Below are 17,810 nucleotides of genomic sequence, written 5' to 3'. Positions count from 1 at the left end.
ATGTGCAGAACCCAAAGCATGTGCTCAGGTTGCCCATTCAGTGCAGGTATGCCAATTTACAAATAGGGAAAATCTGTGTAATGGAATCAACAGACTTCTTGGGTTTCTTCTCTTCCATCTTATGAAACTCTGTGAATCATATCTTGGGACAGGACTGAGGCTGGGCTGTGTGACGGACTGCCCCATCTCTCAAGTCTCTTTTGGCCCCAGGGCTGTGCTCTCCATGCGCTCCTGCCAGACGTGTTCACAGATCAGGACAATCTCCGCTCAGGGCTGCAAAGCAGAACAGAGCTGCTGTAATGGCAGTGACAGAGATATAGTCCTCACCGTGACGGAGATGGGCACCAGTTGTCTGGGCTTTGTCTCAGTGGGAGACACAAAATATGAACAACAGTCATTCCTGAAGAATGGCCAGATCAGAAGGAGAATGCAGTCATGAAATCTGTAGATTAAAAACGGGTATATGCTTCATCAGTTTGCTGAGTGGCTGTCTCTGTAATTGCCAAGGGATGTTAAAAGGTTAGTTTGTTCATTTAAGTAGGGCATACAATAGAAGTCAGGCTGTCACACTGTAGGAAAGATGCAGTAATATCAACACAAATGTGCTTTATGCTGGTGTCGCTAGGTAACTGCTACCTCTAGCATATAGCTGTTGTACTTTTAAAACTCAAAATAAAGCCCGCACACCAATTAAAATTTTTTATGGCATAAAATTATGGTGTACACCAGAGCAGAGAATAAACACGGTATGTATTTTCCATGTCAGATCAACACCCACTGCAGTTCTCACTAATAAATTTGTAAAAAAAAATAAAGTTGTTTTGGAAAGAAAATGTCTCAGTTAACCCTACTAGTAGATACGTGGAAGGAATATTCACAAAATCCAAACATTTAATTTAGAAATTAGTCATATAATGAGAAAATAATTAAAAAAAAAATTATGAAGTCAAACAACTTTTAAATCTTTAAATTCCCCACATACCTTCTAGGATTATAGTAACCTGTGGAAGGTCATTATAGTTATAAAGGAAAAGATTAAATAAGCACTTAAGCAGACATAAATAAAATGGACAGGTTAAAAGCTATTAAATTGAACAAGACTAATCAGTGCTGTAAAGGAATCCAAACTAAACGGGAAGGAAACAAACATGGTGTTGACAATGGATAATGTGAAGTAGCAACTCGAAGTACAAAACCTTATGAAGTCCCAAGACCATTTCACCACAGAAAGATCTAAGGTCATAAGGAGAACCACAAAGAATTTCTTCCTGTAGCAGGTTCAGAGCTTCCCCCACCCACCCCAAAAAAAAAAAAAAAAAAAAAAAAAAAAAAAAAAAAACAGGAGATAAAATTTGCACAGAGATGATGGGATAATACATCTGAAAACCCATAACTGGAAGGAGGAGGAGGCCTATGGGAACAGCCTGCCACAGTGTTTGCTTCAGCAGGTGCTCAGCTGGAGGCCATCTGCCTTACCCTGCCACAGCCAACCGTCCATGAAGGGAGAAAAAGGGGAGGCTGAAAAAAAGGGTCTGAAAATGGTGTAAGGACTCTTCCTGGGAGAAAGCCAGACTGAAGGTAGGCATCACTTTTTGACTTAGGAAATACTGGAGTAAGACAAGCCAGTCTTTTGGATCAGGAATATGCAGGAAGAAACATGCCTGCTGCAGAGGTGCCAGTGGGGCCATGGGGATGCAGTGGCTGCTGTGGCTGAGCCTGGAGGGCCATGGTCATGAGCCTGGAGGGCCATGGAGGGCCATGAGGTCACAACTTGTCTTGATCTCTAAGCTAGTGATTTCATTTCTCTCAGGGAAAAATAAATGGGCAATATGTGACGGAAACATACATAATAATAATGAAACAGGAGGATTTTTTTAGTTACTTTTGTGTTCCAGACATATAGATCCACTGAATTCACTGGGGGATATTTTCGCTAATAAAGCTGGTAAAATGAGGGACGATTAGACCTCAAGTATGGATATTTATAAACATCTCTGTTTTCATATATTTCTCAATATTTCCATTTTTATTTTTTTGACTCTTGCCTGAATAAAAAATAAACAAAAACATTTTGATAGCTAGCTGTGCATACCCCGAAGAGACAAAAGCATGCACTCTTTCTAGAGAGGGCGAAATAGCATTTTATTTTATACATTAAAAAAAAATACACCATACAACAACAACAAAACCTGAATCAATTTGAAATGTTCTGAAGGTTACCATTTAAAAATGTAGAGATGCTGCTGGGATGCAAAGGTATCTCAGCAACTCCATTCGCTGTGTTTCAAATGCTACAGTCTGCCAAATTTGGATAAATGTTGACTTTTAATGGCACCTGATGTACCATCAGGCACAGACATTTCTTAATTCAACAGCATCAGTCAAATGCAGGTCACTGCATTAATTAAGAGTGCATCTGTTATAACTGATCATTTTGTTCTCCCTAATTTTTAATAAGCAATTTGCCAACATGTTTACTGGAAATATTACAACATCTTCCTGCGCTGAGAAAACCCAAAGGGCCTATTTATCTCATTCTACTGTATTCTTGTTTAAACAGAGGGCCATGCTGAAACCAAAGGATTGCTGTTTCCCCCAGAAGACAGGTCTAAGATTTGACTTTATACAATAGCACGTCTGTGGGAGAGAAATGCCTTTTCCACAGGCCACTGAAGTCATCCCGAGCAAAAGGGGGATACCAACATCAAAGATGCACCGGGAAATGACAGTCACAGCCACTGCGATTTAATAACCCTGGGTTCAGGAAGAGGAGGCTTAGCATCCTGATTTCATTTTCTGTGCATGCCACGGTTTGACGTGGATTTGACCAAGCCAGGGCTAGGAACCCAAACAGCGTTAAGAAAAGCAAACTGAACTTAGGCAAAGACCGCTTTGTCCTACCTCAGACTGAGCCCTCAGGTGATCGGCCTCTGCATGCTTTTAATTTTACTCGCTAGGGATATTTAAAAACACGTTCCCAGCACCAGCGAGGCTGGATCTCGAGCATGACACCGAATGTCACAGGCGCTTAGAGCGCAGGTCCTCAGGCCCGCGGGGGGGGACGGCGTGCGGGGGACCCGCGGGTGCTCTCCCGGGGGAGCCGGGGCGGGCGGCCCCCCGCGGAGGCACGGCCGGGGGGCTCGGGGGCGGGCGGGAGGCTCGTCGTGCCGGCGGGGGGCTCGTCGTGCCGGCGGGGCCGCGCACAGCCCGGGGGCTGCCAGGGCCGAGCGGAGCGTGTGCTGCCGGCGGCGAGGGAAGGCGGGCGGGGAGCCGGGCGGGCGGGCGGGCGGGCAGGGAGGCTGGTGTGAGCTGTTTGGCCACCGGAGCCAATCGAAAGCTGGGACTTGATCCTCTCCTCGGGCAGTGGCTGAGAGGAGCCAGTGCCGAGCTGCCCCCTCCGCAGCCGGGACCCGGCGAAGCCGCCTCGCTCGCTCCGGGCACCGCGCTCCCGCAGCGGGCGCCTATGGGCATCCGCACCGCGCCGGGGCTGCGCACCACCGCCGGCGGGCGACGACGGCGACCCCGCTGCACGCCGCCTCTGGATCTATAGCCGGCAGGACGGAGCGCGCCGCAGACCCTTCCCCGCCTCGCTGCAGGTACGGGGGGGCGCCGAGCCGGCACCGGCCCGCGGCCGCCCGCTCGCTCCCCCCCATCTTCCTCCTCCTCCTCCTCGCCCCCTGCCCTCCGACACCCGTCGCGGTGCTGACATCGCGGGGCCGCCCCGCGGCGCCGCCCCCGGGCGCGCTCTCTGCGCGGGCCCCGCCGGGGGCAACGCGGGGCCCCGCGGGCGTCTCCGTGCCCAAGGGCGCTGGGGCCGGGTCCCGGCAGCGCCGGGGCTCGGCGGCTTCGCTCCGAGTCACCTGCGGGGCACAAGCCCCTCGGCGTCCCATCCCCACGCTCCCCGAGGGGAAGGAGCAGCAAAATATGAAAAAAAAAAAAAGAAAAAAAAAAGAAAGAAAAAAAAAATAAAGAGGAAAGCCGGCCACCCCATCGCGCTTGAAACCTGTGCCCCTTTCTACCGTGCTTTCTTTGCTTTGGGTTAATGATGGGTTGTGATTATGAAAGCCCAGGAGGGATCAGCTCCAAGAGCGAACAGCACTACTTTAAGTCGGGCGCTGGAAATCCATACAAGTGCATACATATGCCGCTTGTTCCTCGTGCGAATGACGGTAATGATCCAAACCCACGTCTTGTCTCACAAGGAGCGCCCACCTGACTTTGTGCTGAAGCTAAGGAAATATTTGCATTCTCACAGGTCTTGCAGAATTGGAGTCACAGGTCCTGTAAAAAATTGCACTGGCATTTGGCTGAACAACTCTTATTTTTAGCTCGCTATTGTGAAAGCGGTTATATAACTTTCGGTGGATTTTTGAGGACGAAATTAACAGCTTGTAACAAGTTAAACCTCTCTTTTTTGCAAAAGCGGCGGGAATAAACTGACTGAAAGCCCAATGATCACCATCAGGTGAGCTTCCATCTTACCACCGCAGTGGCAGACATCCCCCGAGGAAAACCCCCCAGACCAGGAATCCCATAGCCCTCCTGGGAATCACCAAGCAACAGGTGCAAGAAGCGGCAGTGCCCGCACACGGCCCTAATTAGTAGGCTGCTTATCAGGCCGCTTCAAGGCTGTTTCTCACTAAAGCAGGGAGAAATCAGCATGACTTCAGAGTCCTTACTTCCAACCATACAATACAGATACTGTGCTTCCTAAGGGGATTAATTTGTTGCTTGAACTCAAGAAGTATGTGCTGCCTGGTATATTTTGACACAGATGCTTCACTTGCTAACCTTCATGCATAGTTTCCAGGCTGGCTTTTGCAAATACTGAGGAGAAACAACACTGTTCTAAGATTTGATAGCAGAGCCCTTACAAAATAACTGAACAGAAGCAAGAAGTCTGGTTATTACTGGGAATCAGGGTTCAGTCTCAGTACCGAGGCTCAGAGCAAGGGACCTCTCTTTTCTTGCACAGTCCCCATGAACTGCCATTGTCCAAGAAGGGCAGCAAAGTCCTAAATTCTGAAAAACTGTGTGTGATTACTGTGAAACTGAAGAGGGCAGACCCATTTGCTAAATGTGTTGTGGAATGAGGGACAGATCTAGCTGGTAGCATTTTGCTTTCTTGCATCTCCTGCCGCCCACTGTGCACGCAGAGCTTTGGTGCTCGGGGGGAAGCGTGTCTGGTAACAGCGAGGTTTGCTCAACTTCCCATGCAGGATGATAAGGGGCGTGAAGGCAGTGAAAAGCATCAGAAGGGGTTCTGAAAGGGTGGCACAAAAATAAATGCCATTAACTTTAGATTTTGAGCTGATTGGTTTAGCTGATCTATTTACTTTTTGTTTGTCTTTCAAATAGACTGTCATGAAACATGACTTTCAGTGTGGAATAGAACAAATGCATAGGAAGTTGAAGAATTGAACTGAGGGGATTTTTGTTTCTTTCCATAGTACCAGGTGAGGGTAAAAAATAATCTGAATTGCCAGCTGAGGTATATAGATATATCCAGTCCTGTGGAAACTGATGGGTTTCAGTCATCATTTGTCAATGTTTATGCAAGTGTAAATCAAGTAGATCTGGGCCATCCCCTTTTGTAATAAATAGTTCAGTCCTGCTGTGATTTTTCTTGATAAACTTGGTAACTGGCAAATTCCAACTTACCAGCATCTGATGCTTGAGCTAGAACTATTTCAATATAAGTTTAGTAGCACTGCATGTAGGAGTACGAACCTGAGCAGTCGAAGTCGCCGTGCAGATTTACTGACATCTGAAGAGTCTCTTCAAGAGCTGCACAACAAGCTCTTTCACTTCGCTTTCACAGATGCTCGTGGGTGTGGTTCTGCATTTATATTAGGGTTGTGGTTCATATCAGGAGTGCTCTTTTGACGCCAGTCTTCCAGTTGTTCCCACTTATTGTCCATCTCCGTATACCTCATGGTGGGCCAGCTGGATTCCTTTAGGATGAATCTAAACTGGAAGATGTGCTTGAGTCATTGCTGGAAATTCAGTCCGTGGGACCAGACCAGAGCTAGCCTGAAGTAAAACCCTAGGAAATGCATTTAGCATTGACACAAAGTCTCCTGCACATAATTGTTTTGCTCGATATTTCTGTTCCTGTTGGGCTGTGCTGCTTGCTAACATAGACGTAGTCAATTTGCAGTGCTGATACACAGCACAGTTTGGAGCAGACACTCGCCATCTTTCCCTGGGGTGTTGGCTGTTCCCTGCTCCTGGCACCATTGCCTGCAGATGTGTTACCGAGAAACTCATTCTGGCTCTGTGGGAAAGCACGACCCTGAAACCAACTGTGGCAGCCTAATTTGTATGAACACACACCGAGAACATTTCAGTTTTAAAAGAAGATGGATAGGTGGTAGTTGTGACTTTTTGTTTGTATGTTTGTTTGTTTTGTGTGTGTCTGTGTGTTTTAATAGTCTGGTATGTGATTGCAGACCTTTTTGAGTGAGAACTTCAGATAACATAGCCTTGTGCTTGCCTGGTGAATGTGAACACAACAGTTGTGCTCAGAAAAAGACAACTGATGCTTCTTTATGTCTGCTTCCCTGCCATTGGCCATACTGTGGCGCGTGTGAAGGTTTACAAGGCTGTGTTTATGTTCCTCATTTCGTATGGAAGCAGTGAAAAATGTTGGCTTGAAATGTAAAAACTGTCATGTAGAAATGCTGCGTTGTGTTTTGTGAGCGCAGCATCTTGCCTGACTATGTTTCCCATAACACACCAGAAACATCCCTTTGAAAAAGGTGCAGCCTGTTCTGGCCATTCCTGTGCCCCAGCACATCAAGAGAAAGAAAGTGTGGCCGTACAGTCCAGTTGTCCCAGGCAGGTGGGAATATGTGATGCCCAGATAGATGTTCAGAAACATCCACTTACAGCTTCTGATTACAACATTCTAAAGCATCTTTGTGTGCAGTTTTCACTTTAAAGATGAAAACACATCTCTGTTTCTTTGGTGATTTGGCTGACTTTTTGCACTTTCTTGTTTTTCTTTAGTTTGCTGCTATTCTGAAAAATATTACAAATATATATACATATATCAGATTTTGTTAACTATGATCCATTATCTTTTGTATGAAAACATTTCTGACTAGAAAATATATTATTAGATCCATTAACGCTCAGATACTTTTTACTCAATAGCAGAAGATGTTTGTCATTCCTGCAAAAATTTGGCTTCTTATTGACACTACAGTTTTATGCACGTATTCATGGGGTTCATACTGTAAGTCATAGGGTTTTATGTGTGCATCGTGAATGATATATATATATATCTATATCCTCCTTGTTCTGCATCACTGTGACTGCTCCAAACTCTTTTTAAAATGCAGAAGATGTTGTGCTATTCAGAATAATATGAATTGAAAAACAAAAGAGTTTTTGTTTTGTTTTGTGTTGTTTCTCAGATGACTATATTTCTATTACTAGAGGTTTTCTACTCCAAACCTTATTCCAGTAGAGCTGCTATGGAGGGTAAAGAGCAGATTTTAAGGTGAGTTATCTGGGTTATGCATATGCCACTTTGAAAACATGGTATTTTTTGTTCTCAGTGCATTAAGCCTTTTATGATTTTTTTTTTTTTAATAAAAGATTTTTGAAGCCTGCTTCAGAAAGGGAAACAGACCTTAAGAATCTTTCTTGCTGTAAAACACAAGGCAATCTGTCTTTCAATATCCAATGTGATACAATCATGGAAACTTTAGTTATAAACTGCCCTTTTTCAAAAAGTCATCTTACAGCATCTACCTTTCAGATTCTTTTTTTTCTTGTGAGTATAACCATGTTTATCTATGACATTTTGCGTATATATATTTTTTCTGTTATTGTTGTCTTTATAAAGCATATAATAGTTATAGCAACATATTTTAGATTAGTCATAAAATTAAAGGGATTTATGAAGGTCAGTGTTTTAGAGGCTATACTGCCATATAGAATTATATCATAAATGTATTTTGAATATAGAAATATGCATGCTACTGTTTTCACTACAAGATTCTGTATAGAAACAAAAAGGCACATTTTTCCCATTTTGGACAGTTTCAAAGTCATTACTGTATAGGAAGTGAGTATTTGAAGAAACTATCATTTGTAATGAAACTCAGAGGAAATTAAAGTTGTTATGCATTCAAATACAAAAAGTCTCATAAATATTACATTTCTGCCTATTTTGCATTAAGGAAGTCGGAGAACAAAAATACACTGGGAAAGGAAAATATATCATTTACCCTCCAAATTTCATTTTGGAAACAATTTTTATTGAGTGTGATGGGCAATGCACAAATATAACATCAGACTGTGTATTTAACAGCAATAAATCTTAAAAATTTCCTAAATTTTTAACTTCTCTTAAAACTTGGAAACAACATTTTTACAACTCATGAAGAATGCGTTATTGACCTTGCCTTGTACAAACACTTGTTAGAATGGAAAACTTTATTGTGCTGGTGCTACGAGTGAGCTAGCTGCCTCTCTTCATTTTTATGCAGTTTTGTTATGGATTACAGCCATGTGTAGTCTATTCTATTAGTCTGCTTAAGTGCTATTATGCTAGCACTAAATAGCCTGATATTCTACAGTAGTGCTAACCAAAAAATAAACAGCATTGTAAAAATTCTGCATGACTGTTTCTGGCAAGAAACTGCAGTTTTTTCCTGGTGCAAGTCTCCAACCTAATCTCATTTCCAGTGAGGCCAAAACACTAGTTTGGCCTAGAGTTGAGCAGGATCCTGCCCATAAATCTGGCCAGTCTCCATACAGATAACATCTGGAAAGTAGTCATCTAAAATATGTGGGAGAGATTGGGACAGGGGTGTAAATAGTGGGTCAGAGCTTCTATCCGAAATGAAAACATCCCAGCTCTCAGATGTCAGACTTCCTTGCTCTAGGCATGTTTTTTGTTATGAACCATCTATCGTTTGTCAGTTTCTGTTCCGTCAACATAATTTGGAGCTCAGTGTCCTTTCCTAGGAACAAGAAGAGGTTGACAGCAGAGAAGATGGGAAATATGTGAACATACTCTGTGTTACTATTGCATGACTTAATGGATACATCCAGTAAAGTCTCCTGATGAAGGGAGAGGTGGCTATCATTTGTATTTCAATTTAATTTGTTCTTTGGCTGACACCTTTCAGATTATGGCACACAATGGATTTATGCTAAGCATGTTTTTTGACTTTGGTCTATATTTTTCATTAATGAAGCCCGTGGAAACTTTGCCCAGTACTTCAGGGAGAACAGCTTTTGCCCAGATATTCGTAAATGTGAGTACTTACAAATCATAAGCACCTTAGATTCTATGTAGGTAGAGCAAGATTGTTGATTTATTTCTTCCATTCCTTACTGAGGCTGGTCCTTAAGTAAAATCATAGCCCAAAACTTGTGACTTATTAATGGTATCTGAAACTGAAGATTCAAATGTAACATAAACTGATTATTAGGAAAATGTAAAGCTTTATAAAATCACAGAAAATATTTGAAAATAGCACCATTGTATGCTATTTTTATTATATCTGATGACTCTTTTTTCTGTAATGTCCCTGCGCCAACTGAGAGAAATGCATATGGCTGGAAGTTGAGCTAGTTTCTGTCATCTGAAGCTATCTTGCTTTAAGATTTCCAAAGTCCCTTCATTCATTTTACAGGATGTTATTCAACAGCTTGATCTATTTTTTCTTTTATTTGGTTGTGTTGTGTTTTTTTTTTTTCTTTTTCGTTTGTTTGTATTAATAACTGTAAGACAAATCCCACCTTTGTCTACCATAAATTCCTACCAGATGAAAAGAAGCTTTAAATACAATTTGTGCCATAACAAATCCATTTGTTTTTCTTTATCCACTTTTTTATTTTTTTAAGTTCTCTGCACTTTATGTTCTTTCTTCTTGATGGAGCACTGAAAAAATACTTTCACAAGCTAAAGTTTATTATTTTCTGAATTCTATACCCAAAATGCCAGTTGCTTTATTCTTCAGCCTTCAGTAGATTGCTTCTAGAAAAAATATTTTTACGTTAGTGTTTTGATAACTGATTTTAAAGTATGATACTTGCAAACATTATATTGAATACCTATCAGAAATTGCCAATTAACCCTTTATAAAAATAATCTTGTTTTGTTTTGTGTTGTTTGTTTTTTTTTGTTTGTTTGTTTGCTTGTTTCTTTTTTTAGTTTTAAATCTAATATTTTATAAAACCTAAGCTTTTTTGGAAACAACTTTATTGTGTCATTCCAAGTCAAGCCTAGTTTTTTTCTGGACATCTCTAAGGTTTCTTTAAAAGAAGGATATGATATTACAGGAAGAATGTTACTCTTGTTTGCCAGAGGGCTGTACTATGTTTACTATAATAGGATTAATGGAAATTTGGAAGTCAACGCTAGCTCAGTGGGAAATTGATAAACACATATTGTACTTGCAGGAACACTCTGCCCAGTAGTATTAGGAAACTTATCGCTATTTATTTAGCAGTTCAGACTTTATCCGACAAACAGATTTGTTGTCCATTTAAGACTATGCCAGACTTTGAAAGACTTCACAATATGGATGTGATTTGCAGAATCCGAAGCGTTATCCTGGCATAGCCATCAATGTGGCTTAGAACTGGGACTCTCATACCATAGACTCTCAAACTGAGGCGTCTGGAACTTATGGATCCTGTTGCTTTCCAAAGTCTGTGGTTTGATTCCTGGCACTTCAGGGTAGGTCAAATATTATAGCCACAGTCATAAACAGTGATTTTCAGAATCTAAGCAAGCTAGACGAGGGTGTAGCTCCTTGGAAAATTTATTCTGGAAGAGGCAAACCCAGCAATATCTCTGGATCCATATCTGATACTGGCAGACTCTACTGTTGAGAAGCAATGGCAGTCCACTCTCGTATTTACTAATGTTTGTTTATTTGTGCCTTGGCCAATGTTTGAACTAGAGAGTGAATTCAGGAGAAAGAAAAGGCCACAGGGATGAATTTCCATTCCTAAATACATATTAAGAGGTCACCAGATACCTGCCTTTTTACACGTACACAAGTGCTGTGTATCAGTGAAATAGAATGAAGTAATTCTGCTATGAATGACATACATATGGAGGAAATATCAAGACTGGATGCATAATCACAATACAATACATAAACTACTATTGTAAATGTTTTAATCACCTCCAAAGTGTCATTTGCAAAAATGGTCAGCTAATCATTTTGTATTTCTGAAAACCAGAAAAGGCCAGTGGACTATTCCCAACATTTATAGGGAATTAGTAGGAACTGTAGGATAGAGGCACTGTTGGTTGTGGAAACTACTGCTGTGAGCTGTTCATGCTGTGTGGTAATACAGTTGTTTGATAAACAGACAGTTAGGGAAATCAGCTTATTTCTAAGCTGCTCTCAGCTTTTATTTCATTTATTTTTTATTATATATATATGTTTTATTTTTTTACAAAAGAGCCTAAAAAGCAAGGATCTTTTTCTTTTCTTTTGTATGAAATGTATGGATTTGTATGTTCTCTGTAAAGTCCCTCCAGAACACTAACTTCTGCCATTCATATAACGTGCACTGTGAACAGCTAATCTACTCCCAGATATTCAAGTCTGAAAAAAAAACAAACTCATTTAGTCTGTTCAACACAGTTGTTCTAAGAAGGAACAATTTCATTTCTCCTTTGTTCCTGTCCTATGTAAAATGATCTTTAAAAAATTGTAGAATCACTGAAAATGACCTTTCCCAGCTATTTCATTATGATCTGTGCCTCTCTATAGCAATGATGGCCATGGTGCAGTCCAGTGTTGTGGAGCCTCTGAGATTGCCAACAACAACAGGAATTTTCACTTTGGGTTTAGCTGCTCTGTTCAGACAGCAGAACTGCAGGCTCATGGCTGAGAAGTCTGTAACAAGGGTTTCCTGTCTCAAGAGATAAAGTTGTCTATGTAACTCTGCTGACAGTCTGGTCATGGGGGTCCGAGTTCTTCTTCAGATCTGTCCTGGGCAACTTCACCTGAAGACTGAAGAAATCTTTATCTTGTTTTATCGTTAATCAAATCAGAATGTTGCCTATTTGAGCTCTTCTGCTTAGCTTCATCCACATAGATAGGCTACAATCAGAGCGCTTGCAGTTTGCTCCATTATATACAAATTGTAATTCAAGGCTGCGGCAAGTTGCCAGTTCATCTCCCCACTCGGACGCCAGCTTCATTTACTCGTATAAATAACTGTATAGCGGTCAAACATGATTGACTTAAGCTGTTAACTTTTTCTGAATGTGTAAAATAATAGGGCGTTTGGGTGCTAACGGAGTACTTGTTTCTTTCCCCTCACGCTGAAATTTAGATGTATCTGTTGAGAATATTGAAACATATTTTTCACTGTATTTATCTTGGCTTTATGTTTATCTTTACTGTTTACAGGACAACAGAAAAAAAATCCTAAGAATCCATTTTTATTGTTGTATAAGCATATGGATGGTTTGTTTTATATTAGTTAAAGAGACACTTCATTAGTCAATAAAAGGGAACTGTAATATAAGATATTTTGGTTATGAAGGGCTCCAAATGAGATTGTTTTCCCCCAGGATGTTTTTTCATTTTCCTTAGAAAGTGCTAACTACATTTGAAAACTAGCTTATTTTACCACGCCTCAAGTAAGTAATCAAAATCCACTATAACTTTGTTAACATTTTGATGCATGATACTAACTGCTAACATATCCCATCGGTCAGATATTAATGCTGGTGGACTTTTTTGAATAAGAGTCACAACTCATTTTTGTTTTTAAAGAAGTGCTGTCTTCTTGCTAGTTGTAAGCCTTTCCTGAATCTCCTGTGATGGACTTTTGGTTTCATCTCATGACCAATTTCTTTGGGGTGGCAAAACCTAATAGTCTCTTAAATGCATTAATGGTCCAAGGAGTATTGCTTCCTTGTTACGATGCCTATGGCTGCGGTGTCACTTTAGGTAGGCGAAAGTCTAAACTTGTGTTGAAATGGTCATTCTGCCCTTGGCTCTGCTCCTAGGCACTTGGTTGTTTCTTAATTCTGCTATAAACTTTCTTTGTGACACCTGTCATGTCTAAATGGTACAATCAAAATCTATGTGAAATTGGCTTATAAACTGTGCTGCGTGTGTTCAAAACATTTCGTGTTCTCTAGCTGGCAGCGCTACTAAGTGCAGAATCCTTGTATGGCAGCCTGAAAACCCCATTAGTGCTGAGTGGCATTAGTAGTCTAGTTCAAGCAGCAGGTAGGTATACAGGCTCAGTGGTAAGTGTGGAAGATCTTGAATAAGGTTGCTATTGAAGAGAGCCCAAAGACCAGCATTCCTGAACATACTGAACAATGAGAAAGGCTATTGCTATCATTGTTTGAACTCATGGGTCTCATGGGTTGCTTTATAGGTTGTAAAAACTGTTACTGTAAATTAAAACTTTACAAAAAAAAGGCTAGAATTCTTCTATTACAATGCTTAATACAGTGTTATATCTGCATATGAATATGAATAGTATGTAAAACAGGTTGTCATGACTGTATGTATAAATGTAAAAAAACAAATGATGTTTGCCTTACTGCAAGGCCTATAAGGATGTGAATTCTAATGCAAATTTGCGCACACTGGATTAAATTAATTCCTCTAAAGAGGAGTGGAACAGTGCTTTAATACAATGCAAAAATATTTTTATGCTTAAAAAAAAGGCACTACTAACTATGCCTTCTATAAAGTGGGAAGATCTGCCATTGTGTATTGCTCTGCTATCTTCATTAGTTATTATTTCTAAACTTGTGTATCCAAATTTTTTGTTCATGGTTTACACAAGGTATCTGTAAAGTATGTTTTTTACTGTAGCAAAAGAAAGAGACAACAACAGTTAATTGCCTTCACATTTTTCTCTTTTCACTTTTCTCTTTTGAACCAGTATATACTAAGCATTTGTATGGTTGGAAAGAGAGGATTTGCTTCTGAAGAACTGAGTGATTCCATACATGGACTGTTTCTGAACAATTAAGTTATACTTCTGCTCAATGTGATTTTAGGAGTAGCTCTGAGTTGACATCATACATAAATGGAAACTTTCAAAACAGCTATATAAATACTTAGGTTTTATAATAAAAATTTCAATATAATTCTGCAATTATTCTATCATATTTTCCACTTTTTTTTTTGCAAATTTGCGTATATTATAGATGTCAGAATTTATTTCAAATTTGAGTGCAACTAAACTAGTTACTTTGAGATGTGGGGTTACCCAATCAAAGATATCTTCACTAAAGATTTGAAATTAACACTTCTGAACTTCATTCTTTAAGAGTCACCTTATTTATAGCAAGATAAATGCACTTCCAGCTCTAATTGCACAGAGCGGCAAAAACATTCTTTGGATAGCCCAAGTAATGTAAAATATATCTTCTCTGGGAAACCTTGGAGGATCTATTTATTCAAGAAGATAGGAAAATTTAAGTGATGTATACTTACAGCCTAGATTTCAGGATATACAACTGCAGCTTGCACATTTTATCAGGACTCCCAATTTCTTTTAATTAAATAGAATTTTTAAAACATCATAAGCTATGCATTCACAGAGTTTGTAGGACAGATATGATAACATGCTGGAAGTATATAAAAGAACTTGAAAAGTATATTCAAGAAAAAAATGGAAACAGATTACTGCCTTTACATAACAGGAAAAAAAAAAGAAAAAAGAAAAATGCAAATAGTAACAGAAGTGAAAAGCAAGGTAAGCTTTTAAGTGGTCTGTCAGCTTTAATTGCAAGTTAAATTCCAAACTGTTTATGGCGTCAGAGTATTTCTTTTATTCAGTCAATTTTTTAACCACCTTTAGTTTTTTTATTCATCATAAACTATTTTTTTATTTATCATATACTCACTCATTCACTAGTCATTTCAAATATTTTAAATGGAAAGTGAACACATTTCCTGAGAAATGCTTAAGAAGTATGTCTTTATTGTAAGATATCTGTCTGTAAGCTAACAATCTCTTAGGATATAATCCTTTTCTAGAGGTTTATACATACCACTTGCTGTTGTTAAAGCTTTTCATCAAGAAGTCAAATAGGATCTATTCCTCTGCAGGCTTCCTTAGTTAGCATATGTGGGGGAACTCACGTCTAACTGCTAACAGATTTTATGTTGAGTAACCTTTCCAAGTATTCATTGCATGTTAATTCTTGACAGATAAAATTACTTATTCACTGTTGACTTATCTTTGAGGCATGATTTACTTTGTCACTATTTAGTCATCTTCGTGGTATGTTGAGACAGCAGTGTCTCTTCAAATCGTCTTGTGGCATGACATAATGTCCCTGATACAAAGTTGTAGTTAGAGGTCTGTAGAAGAAATGTGAAGGGGAAAATGGAAAAGATAAGTTTTAGCATGTTTTTGAATCTTAAGAGAGCAGTAATTGGTGTCTGCAAAGAGGGTTGCACACTTCTAACTTTTGTTTGCTCCTGTTTGTTGGTCTACTCTCCGGGACATGCTGGAAGCATGGGGAAAGGTTAAGTATTTAGCCATTTTCTCTTTCTCTGTTTTTGCTCATGGGGTTAAGTTATTTTGCCCAATTCAAAAAATAACTAATCAAGAATAGCTGGAACATTGCCTCTCTCTCTGGATCACCTTCTCATATCAGCTTACCCTTTACTTGAAATATGCTTATTTAGCCCAACCTTCCATGCCTTTGACTTGCAATAAAACCTTGACACATACATAAATCAAAGAAAAAAGCCTTTTGTTTTTATTCTGGGTGTTTCAGCATAGTCTCAGAGTAACTTATGGAGAATCTGAATGTATCCGTCACCTCTGGCACTGCTCAGATATGTGGAGGATAAAAGTAGCCTTTGCCTTCTTTCCTTCCACCTATTTTCACTATGCAGAAGACTGGCTTATTATGAAGGTCAAATGACTCTACAAATAACAATGTCAGGTTACTAGTTTGGTAACATGGAGCCACAAACTTTTGCTTAATATTGGGCAATTCACCTTAATCCTATATTTTAGAGTACTTAGACTTTCCTCTGCTCAGCATTACAAAGGTGATCGAGAAATTTGCAGGGTTCTCATTGAGTGTGTCAAGCTGTGAAGATAGATTAAGCTGACTGTGTCTGAACTTGACAAGCCTTGCAGAAGGTAAGTGCTGAGGGAAAAGGATGATAAATTGAGGAATGCTGCAGAACACTTAATGCTCCCATCTTTGGATGCATTTGCTGAGATTTTCCCTCTGTAAGGAAAAAGGTGCAGCTGAAGGCTAGGGAGGATCATTATGAGGGCTGAATGCATAGGTTAAGTTACACTCTGGAACTAAAGGTGATAAAATCCTCAGAGCTATAAGAAGATGTAATCAGATCCAAAGTACAGCTAGACACATTTTACACCCTCCCCCAACCTGCAGTCAAGCCCTCACACAAGCAATGGTCCCCGGTGCTGGTGGCCAGAATGTCACAGTTCAGAGCTGGTGAGCCTTTCGGAGGCTGTTGGGATTTCCCAGGTACTTGTGAGGTTTTACAAATGATGATCACTGAATATGATTTTAGTACAAGATAGACATGGCTGTATAAACACTAATTTTACAGGGCTGAAGTTTGGTTGGAAACTGTGTACACAAAGCAACACAGACACTAGATTCTTCATTGATACTGTATTAGTATTGCATGAGTATTGCATGTATTAGTATTGCATTAGGTTAGGATCAGCCTTTTTTTTCTTTGATTTGCCTGCTACAGCCAAATGTCAAAAACCTAATCCTTGCAGCAAACCTGTACCAAACAAGGCACAGGTGTTATGAACCACACAAATAATGCACACATTGTGGGAAAGTTACCATTAGCTTCAGAAAAATAGACTGTTATTTATTGCCATTGCTGAAATTGATCATAATGACTTCAGAAGGTCGGACATCTCTAAAGGAAACATTATAGGACAGATCTTAATTTGGTTGAATCCAGGGTTGTAAATCAGTTGGGTATAAGGTGATTCTGATTGTACTTCATTGTTTTTCGTATTAGCTTCCATGGCAGTTGTACAACTAAAATGTTAAAGTTAGAGCTTTTTTTTTTTAAAAAAAAAAAAAAGCGGGGGTTGTGTTCAGCTGTAGCTTTTATAGTCAAACAGATATTGATCTACATGGAATACACTTGAACACTGGTAGGAGGTGATAGCAAGCAAGATGTTAATGATGATGTTTTTGGCACAATGTAATTGCACTCAAGAGGAATCCCAGGACTCGTGTTCTTGTATAGCACCGGTGTAAGGAGGAGGAAAGGAAGTTCAATGAAGAAAACACGAGTGTGCAGATACATGGCTTTATGGAATTCACCTGAGCTTCCTGACTGATTTTGCTAGTCTGTACATGTTTAAAAAGAGGTTAGTTGTTCATCCTTACAAGCACTTTCAGGGGATAACTTTTTAGCCATTGTTTACAGAACCTGTTCAGCTACTGGTGCTCTTGTATATCCAAGGAATACTAGTCTAGATTTATGTGGTGCATTACAGAAAACAGATGTTTGCGGAGTTTCCTCTCCCCTCATCTTTTTTTTTCTTTTTTTCTTTTTCTTTTTCTTTTTTACCTGTATATGCAGATGAAGTTTAATTAATTAAAATGCAATTTCAAATTTACAAAAAAAAAAAAAAAAAGAAATGTGATACTGAATTGAAAGATAATTTGTACTGGAATCACAAGTTATTACAAGACCAAAAATATTTTTAATTTATTGTTTCAAATTACTTCTTGGTACTTTTTTTTTGGTAATATATATTTTTTTTCATCTGTCTTCTGTCACAGTAACTTGTCTGTAATCATCTCTTGTTTACTT

The 17,810-nt window shown here is 39.7% G+C and overlaps 1 protein-coding gene across 2 annotated transcripts in view; it reads left to right on the top strand.

Annotated features, from left to right (window-relative positions):
- The first annotated feature begins 3,353 nt into the window (after positions 1-3,353).
- GREM2 (gremlin 2, DAN family BMP antagonist) overlaps positions 3,354-17,810 on the top strand; it is a 40,800-nt gene continuing 26,343 nt past the window's right edge. The window contains exons 1-2 of one of the 2 annotated variants that reach the window (XM_035560796.2): positions 7,422-7,507; positions 9,216-9,275. In XM_035560796.2, the coding sequence (XP_035416689.1) occupies positions 9,274-9,275 (2 nt within the window). In that variant the 5' untranslated portion in view covers positions 7,422-7,507; positions 9,216-9,273. Of the gene's footprint in view, positions 3,597-7,421; positions 7,508-9,215; positions 9,276-17,810 lie in introns of those variants that run through there. The other variant, XM_035560805.2, reaches the window with a different exon arrangement.

The sequence above is a fragment of the Cygnus atratus genome, chromosome 3, assembly GCF_013377495.2.
Source record: "Cygnus atratus isolate AKBS03 ecotype Queensland, Australia chromosome 3, CAtr_DNAZoo_HiC_assembly, whole genome shotgun sequence".
NCBI classification, from domain to species: Eukaryota; Metazoa; Chordata; class Aves; order Anseriformes; family Anatidae; genus Cygnus; species Cygnus atratus.
Note: the sequence above shows the minus strand (reverse complement) of the source record. Positions and strands in the feature narration are given on the sequence as shown.